Source organism: Mastigoproctus giganteus, chromosome 9, assembly GCF_048544385.1.
Source record: "Mastigoproctus giganteus isolate SK-2022 chromosome 9, ASM4854438v1, whole genome shotgun sequence".
Taxonomy (NCBI): Eukaryota; Metazoa; Arthropoda; class Arachnida; order Uropygi; family Thelyphonidae; genus Mastigoproctus; species Mastigoproctus giganteus.
Genome location: NC_143583.1, coordinates 54,083,075 through 54,091,825, shown reverse-complemented (window position 1 = coordinate 54,091,825; position 8,751 = coordinate 54,083,075). Strand labels below are relative to the sequence as shown.

The following is an 8,751-nucleotide window of genomic DNA, read 5'->3' as shown; positions in this document are numbered from 1 at the left end:
TATGATTATCAGACTCTTCCCTAAACTACTTGTTTTCGGAAATTATTTCGGAACTTGTTTTGCTACTTGTTTTTGGAAATTATCAGTCTTCGAAACGTTTTCCATTTTTAGAATGAATCCGTGGAAACTGAACAAAGACTCATCACGTACTTGAAACTATTTTTCTATGTCGTTGTTTCTGCACATGATATAACGTTCCCTCTCCAAATGGTCAATGATAGCATAATTGCTTACTGGTACTATAGTTACCTCCGTAGCCGAGTGGTCAGGAGCGGGAGTGCAGTAGTACCCACTCTTTGAGTAGACCGGGGTTCCAGCCCCTGACCGCTGAATACGGTCGATCTGCCAACCCGCACTGGCCCAGCTTGGCAGATTATGGTCCGTTTCCCTCAGCATGAATTGTCGAGGAGGCTTCCATCCTGCAGTGGGTTGATAATGGCTGCACTTTACTTTTTTTTTTACTTTTTACTATAGTTGCATTAGTATTAACTTCAATTGTGTAAGTAGGGTATGGCAAATGTGGTTTCGAACCGCAGAACAACTTTGGTTTCACAAAGAGTTGCCTTGGTATTGTAACTGCATTCAATAATTGGTGGTTTAAAGTTTTAAAGACGTTATATTTGAAAATATTGCAATGCATGCAAGTCTTTGTGAAAGTAAGGTTTATTCTAATATCGACATTAAGACCATTGCATTAACCAAGCATTTTAAAGCATGCTGGCCATAAAAAAAGAGAGAATGTCCTCCTACCTCCATATAATTTACTAATTGTTTTTATAATCTAATTAAAATTATTGATTAATATTCCAGCTTCATATGTTTAATTTCATTTCTTACCTGCATGTGGAACTCAGGCTTCAACTCTTATATTTTGTTTAATTAAAAAAAAAAAAAGTCAATAATGTACTTTTATTTAATAATCATTATTTAATTCTATCTTGAAAGTACTGTATATATAAAACGGTACATAAGTTTTCTATATGCCTTATGCTGTGGCCATTTTTTTTCTGGATCTTGGTTCCAACTCATATACGGTACAGTACTGTATGTACAAATACTGTATTTCTATTTATAGTTCCCTTATGCCTGAAGTGTCTAAATTTATTTCAATTCTTGTTACAGATGTCGCGCTGATCGCTAAATGTAGTTGTCATGGCAGGTTTGTCAAGCGCGAAAGATCAAGTGGTCGCCACAGTGAGATTTATTGATGAACGAGCGGAAGGAGTTGAAAATATTTTACCTCTGAGTGAAAGTAGAAAGGGTGAGAAGATCTAAACTTGTTAGATATAAATAGTTAATTCTATACACCCTGTGATATATTGTTTATTTATTTTTTATTCTACATGGAGTTATATAATTTTTGTTGTAGTTCTTACTTTTGCTAAGTAGTTTTTATATAACTCAAGTTGTAACTTATATAGTTGAATGTAGAAAGATTGTGGATTGTCAGGAATTTATATGCACTTAAAATGCGCATGTTGAGTATTTAATATTACTTTAAAAAGATAACAACATAACTAAACCAGTAGTATACCCAGAGAGGGGAAGGAGGGATTCCACATTGATAGCTTTTATGAGTCAACACGTTAGTACAATCATATAATATGAAACAAAATGACTCTGTAACTAAAAACAGTGGCCTGTGCCACTGCCTATGGGGTGACTTTGTACAAAAGGCACCCCCTCCGTAAAAAAAAAAAAGAAAGAAAGAAAAACAGTTGGTTGTAGCCAGCCCAATATACTTTGTAATGGTCAGTGAACAACACATAACAAAATACATTTTGGAATTAAAACATTTAACAACAAAACAATAACATCCATGTTACAACAACATCCAAGTTATAACATTTTACAACAAAAAATGTATTTTATTGTAATGTTTATTTCTGTTTCATATAATTTATGGCAGAAAACAAATTTTGGATGAGCTTCATAGTAATGTTTTCATCGAAGTACAAACAAAAATGAGAATAATCAGTCTTGTTTTTAATTTTTAAAATTTGTAAATTATTAAATTCTGGACTGCATCCCCTCCCTCTTGATTAGATGTCTTTGTCTGCTGCACATTGGCATGTGGCAGCCCTGGTTTGTCCAGTGGTGTAACTGAGAGGTGGGGGGGTAAACTCTTCATCATTCTGGCACTTTGAAAACAAACCACATCCTTGTTTTAAAGATGGTTTAGAAAATGCAAGCTATGACAAACAAAATCCATTTTAAATAATGTGTTTAATATTAATTTTTCTTGTAAAAAGTACTGAGTAGATGTACCACTGTACATGGACAAGGTTGATGTTTAATTTTATGGGTATCAGCATTAATATTAAAATGTATACTTATGTAAGTGAAGAAATGCCTTTGACTGTAAATAATTACACTGCTTTTAATATATATTTGAATGAATGCTAGCACAATAGAAAGCATTAGCATTAGTAGAGGCATTTGATGCAAGAAAGCAAGCTTAGGCAGCATCAGCCAAAAAAAAAAAAAAACCACTTCCACTTCACCCCTCTGTTCGTTCAAAATATCTGTCCAGCTGAGCCTTAAACTTATTTAGGCTATCAACCTCCACCACAAGGGATGGAAGTCTGTTCCACCAGCCAACCACCCGCTGGCTAAAGGCAAATTTCTGCACGTCTATCCTGCATCTGTCTTTCCTCAATTTGAATTTATGCCCTCTCAGGTGATTATTCTGAGCGAGAGGAAGAATCCCATCAGCATTGAGCATGCTCAAACCATTCAAGGCTTTATACACCTCTATCAGATCACCTCGCTGGTGCCTAGTCTCCAGACTGTAATTTGCAAAATTTAAGCCTTTCTTCATAAGAGCACCCCTTTGTTCCATTAACTAATCTTGTTGCCCTTCTCTGTACTCGTTCCAGCAGCTCTACATCCTTCTTGAAATGAGGCCTCCAGACCTGTATACAGTACTCTAGGTGTGGCCTGACCATTGCCTTATACAAGGGAATAATCACCTCCTTATCCCTGCTAGAAAAATTCCTATATATCATTGACAATACACCATGAGCTACTCTTGCAGCCCGTCTCCACTGCTCAGAGAACTTCATATTTGCCTGCACAACCACCCCCAGGTCCCTTTCATTCTCTACCACTGTCAGTGTAGTACCACAGAGTTGATACGTTGCTCTGGGGTTGCTGTTTCCCATGTGTAGTACTTTACATTTGTCAGTGTTAAACTTCATTTGCCACCTCTCAGCCCATCTGCTCAACCTTTCCAGATCCTGTTGCAGCAGCATAGTGTCAGTAGTGTCCTTGACAACCCTGCCTACCTTTGTATCGTCTGCAAACTTCGACATTAAGCTTGATATACCCTCATCAATATCATTTCTGAATACAGAAAACAATAATGGACCCAACATGAGCCCTGAGGGACTCCACTAATAACATTAGTCCACGATGAGCAGTGTCCATTGATTACCACTCTCTGTCTTCTCCCCCTCAGCCAACCCTTTATCCACAGCAGCAATTTGCCTCCAGTGCCACACTGCTCCAATTTGTGCAGCAGTCTTCCATGTGCAACAGTATCAAAAGCCTTTCTAAGATCCAGGTATATAATATCAAAGTTATTCCCTGCATCCAGTTCCTTTGTGACTGCATCATAGTATCCAATCAAATTGGTCAGGCAAGACTTCCCCTTAACAAAACCATGCTGTGTCTGAGCTATAGCTGAAGTCTTGTCTAAATGATCCTGCAGTGCTTCTTTAACTAGTGCCTCCATTAATTTTCCTGGAACAAAAGTTAAACTCACAGGTCTATAATTACTTGTGTCAGCCTTTGATCCTCTTTTGTGAATTGGGGAGGTGCCTCCGTAGCCAGGTGGGAAGGAGCAGCAGTGCGTAGCACACGCTTCTTGATTAGACCGGGGTTCGAGCCCGTCACCACCAAATACGGAAGATGCGGAAAGGTCAGGAAATGACCACCGCATATCCCGGAGCAATATGGCCTTAGTTGCTAATGCTCCTAAAAAAAACCAAAATAACAAAAAATAACTGTGAATTGGGGTGACATTTGCACATCTGCAGTCTGTGGGTACCTCCCCTGAGTCCAAGGAAGCTCTCATAATTATGGCTAAGGGTTTGCTTACTTCCTTTGCTGCCTCATGGCTGCCATTTGGGTCTTTACAAAAGTGGAGTTTTACAAGTGATATACAAGACACAGTTTCCAGAAATTTTCTAACTGTTTACTACTGAAGTTCCAGGATAGACCTGTTCTTATTACTAAATACTTTAATCTTTAAGAATTCCCACAAAACGTAATCACTGAGTGTTAAATCTGGAGAGCATGGTGCAATTTAATGGAACCCTGCTATCAAATCCATTGACCTGGGAACTTTTCATATAAGAATTCAGTTTTTTTTTTTTTAATAGTGAGTTAATGCTTCATCCTGCATAAAAAAGCAATGCTGAAAATTGATTTTGGATTGCATTAATGGAATGATTTTGTCTTTTAGCAGGCTCAGGTAGCTTTATCTTGTCACAGTTCACTCAAAGAAAAAGGTCTGGGAACACACCTTCCAAATTCCCGCCCAGACTCTTAAGCCAGGAGCATTTAAATTCTTGTTAAAGAATAAATGAGGATTGTTTAAGAAGTAATAAACACAGTTATGGCAATTAACAGTTCCATTTAGTTTAAATGTGGTTTTATCAATCCACAAAACACTTTCAGTGATATCTCCTGGCCAAAAACTGTTTTGAAAATTTCAGTCTTCTGAGTCCTCCTCATTCATACTTTATAGCAACATGGGATGATAAACCTTGTATTGAACTTCCTTTATGATTCTGTTTATGCTATTTTAAGTTCCAAACTTTACTTTCTTTGAGATTTTTTCAGACTTATTACAGTATCCTCTTTTACAAGTTCCAAATTAGTCAAGGTCTACTGGGTTTTGGCAGATTGTGCACTGTTCCCACTTCTTCAAACTTCTTTACAATTTGTTTTATGAACTTTGTTGTGGGTAGTTTGCTTCCAAAACATTTCTTGACCTGGCTTTCATATTTTACATGCCACTTTGCAGGGGGCACCTCCATAGCCAGGTGGGCCGGAGCAGCAGTGCGCAGCACATGCTGTTTGATTAGACCGGGGTTCGAGCCCGTGACCACGAAATACGGAGGATGCGGAAAGGTCAGGGAATGACCACTGCATATCCCCGGAGCAATATGGCCTTAGTTGCTAATGCTCCTAAAAACCAAAACAACAACAAGACCCAAAGGTCGCGGGTTCGAATCCCGCCTTGGGCTTTGATCAGAGTAAAATGCAAAAACTTTGGGAGGTGCATTATGAAAAACTTTGGGAGGAGCCACAGAAACCGATGCACCAACAACTGACAAAAAAAAAACAAGCCACTTTGCAATTTCAGTCTTCCCTTCATTATTGAAGCTCATGGTACTTTTCCTATATTCATATTGTTCAGAAAAAAATAAAATAATAAAAGATTATAAACTGCCTTTTAAATAATTTATACATATTAATGTATATCTTATATATGTATGTATATACATATGTATAGATCTTTATTGCCTAAATAGACATGAAAATAGTTGAACAAAAGGCAAATATCTTTGTGTAGCCAAGGCTAGGGAGATTTATAAAAGAAAAATTAAACAATATGCATACATCACCCAACAGTAACAAGTTTTATATTCTTCAATATCAGATAGCACATCCAGACCATGTTACTGAATCCAGTAACAGCACATTCAACAATTTTGTTGCTGCATTCACAAAAATTTTTCAAATCACATCCAACACAGAAACCATCTTGGGTGTAGATATCTGCTCGACAGTTGGAATTTTCCATGCTAAAAACTGCAGAAGAGGAAATCCATCAACTTGATTGTTTAGATGTGTCATCAGCCAGTCTAATGTTTCCAAATTTTCTAGTGCACTTGTGCTAAATTAACTTTCAGATGTAAAGGACAGTGCAATGTTTAAACATAATTTAACCAATCCAGACTAAAGTATTCTATTTCTAAATTTGACTTAATCATAGAAACGGCATCAGAATACCTTATAATAGATTAATATAAAAATAAAGGATTTATGAAAAGGTTAAAGCCCTTCTTAATTGATTTCACAAATTGTAATCATGAAGATTATAAACATAAAACAGTGTACTAATGTGGAATTTGATTAAAGATATAACTACTGTCAAGGGAAAGGCTTTTGCTTTCGTAAAGGTGACTACAGAGGTCTCAGACAGTTTTTAAATTGTGTAGTGGGACCAACTAATAATGTTACGAACAGCAAATTCTAAATGGGAAGTATTCAAGGAAGTAATCAATGAAGCTACTAGGCTTTTCATAAAAAAGCAAGGAAAAGTGCACAGGATGATATAAATTATCAGGTGATACAGAAGCCCATGATAGATATAAATTAGTCTGTAATGAAGTTACAAAGGAGGTTAGGCAAGCCAAGACAGATTATGAGAAGTCTTTACCAAAGAATGCAAAGAAAAACAGCCAAGACTTCTATACTTATATTAACAGTAGAAGGAAGGGGTTGAATCACGTTGGGCCACTTAATGTTTGAGTTAACTGTTGATGACCTTGCTCAGGTTGCGGACAAATTAAATAGCTATTGTTGCATCTACATTTACATATGAAGAATTCCTTGGGGTAGGGGATGTCAGAAGTTTATCAAACTCTAATAAGGAGCTAAATGACTTTGATAACTGGAAGGAAAGTGGGGGGAAAATTGTTGAAGACAGACATAAAAAAAGGCACCTGGAGTGGATTGAATCTATTTGATTATGATAAGGGAGGCAGAAAAGGAGGCAAGCAAACCCTTAGCCATTATTATGAGAGCATCCTTGGATTCAGGGAAGGTCCCCATGGACTGGAGAAATGCAATTATATCTCTAATTTATAACATGAGTAATTACAGGTTAAAGAAGCAATGAAGGACCATTTGGACAGGCATAGTAATAATGGTCACAATATAGTACAAGAAAGCCATAGGCTTTTGCTGCAGTGGCAGCAAAACACATTATATGCTTCCCTTTTCCCACAGGTAAATATCCAGTTTACCTTTGAATTTATTTAAACTGCCAGCTTCAACTACCCGTGAGGGCAACTTATTCCAGCAGTCAACGAGGGTACCCTCATGAAGAAAATCTTCAGTTCTGGCAATTGCAGCATCTGGAACTAGGCAGGTGCTTGCAAGAAGATCAAAATGAGATATTTAAGGCTTTGAATGGATTGTGTAAGCTAAATTTTGGCATCGTTACTCTTGCTCAGACAGTACACATAAGGGGCTAAGATTTGTGGAAATTGCTTTCAGGCAGCAGGTAGTTGATTTTTGGAACAAATTGCCACATGGCATTATGGAAGCAGGTAGTTTGAGTAGAGAGGATGGACAGGTTATATGGGAAGTCATTTTTTTTTTTTTTTTTTAATTGATAATATATAGGCTTTCTTTCTGTATCATTTGCCCCTACAGATATTACAGTCATGGCATACTATTTTATATAATTCTGTAGATTATTTGTATGTAGGAGTTTTGTTTGATTATGCCAATTTTATTGAACTTTATATTCTATGCTAGTATTTGTCACCCAATAATTTTTAATAATAGGCAATAAGTTTGCATAAAATATATAATATATTATACATATATCTTTTGTTTTTTGTGGCATCAAACATAATTTAGAGAATTTACCAATTATACAGATGATCATATAGTAAATTGCTGTATTATTAATTTAAACTTAAACTTGAGTAATTTCTGAATGGTTATTTTAAATGAAGTCTTTAAAGTTAATTGCTATAGAATGTGTGCAAAATTGTTCTTTTATATTTTAGTTAAGAAGGAAGCAAAAAATAAACCTAGAAGGTTGTTATTCTCTGATAGTTTACCAACTAATTTTAATGAAGATGTGGAAGGAGAAAAAGAAGAATACCATATACCTACTGGTGAGTATTTGCATAATGCAAGAAGGAGATTATTTATTATTCCTACAATACTGGATAATTGCATAATTATCTGATTATCAGGTTAAATCAAGGCAAAGTCCTCATGCTATGAGAACTTCAAAACATTATTATATACGTAGGGCATAGCTTCATTTTGTATATATATAATTTGTTACTTTAATGCAGCAATCTCATATTGTGGAGACACTTCATCACGAGTTACCTCTGTATTGCACTACATTAATTCAAAAGACTCAGGGATGATAGTATCCACATGCAAGTCAAAGAATTTTCAGCTCCAAGAAACAATGTTTTTGAAGAATTTTGCCATTTTGCTTACATTATTATAATATTAAATCATACTGTTGTTTGAATCTTGCTGTATCGTTATAGAGTGAGTGGTAGGGGAATTCATATTTTTTAATTGGATAAATAGGAAGCTCTAAAGTTCAAATCACTTAGGTTGGCATTAGTTGTATAGCCTAATACATATACCGCAAACTTAATAGCATGGTAGTATTATTGTATATATCGTAATAACTGGTATGTCGATAAGAACATTTTAATTTGAATTATATATAATTGGTAACTTCATAGCATGACTGGTGCATTATGTTATTACTGCATTAGATATATTTGTTTAATGAAGTATTTTAATTATACAGACTGGTCTTGATTAACGTGGTTAATTTGTCCTGCGAGCGCATCATGCAAAACAGAAACACATTAATTGAATATAATAATTGAATAATCAATAGAAAAAATTATAATTGGTCTGTGACCCTTAGGAATGTCTGTAAAGAATTTTAAAAATACCTTTTAA

At 35.7% G+C, this 8,751-nt stretch overlaps 1 protein-coding gene across 1 annotated transcript in view; it reads left to right on the top strand.

Moving 5' to 3' along the window:
* Window positions 1–1,152: 1,152 nt before the first annotated feature.
* Window positions 1,153–8,751, top strand: part of Orc2 (origin recognition complex subunit 2) — a 122,701-nt gene continuing 115,102 nt past the window's right edge. The window contains exons 1-2 of the mRNA XM_090380663.1: window positions 1,153–1,261; window positions 7,818–7,928. Of these exons, the coding sequence (XP_090236789.1) occupies window positions 1,153–1,261; window positions 7,818–7,928 (220 nt within the window). The remainder of the gene's footprint in view (window positions 1,262–7,817; window positions 7,929–8,751) is intronic.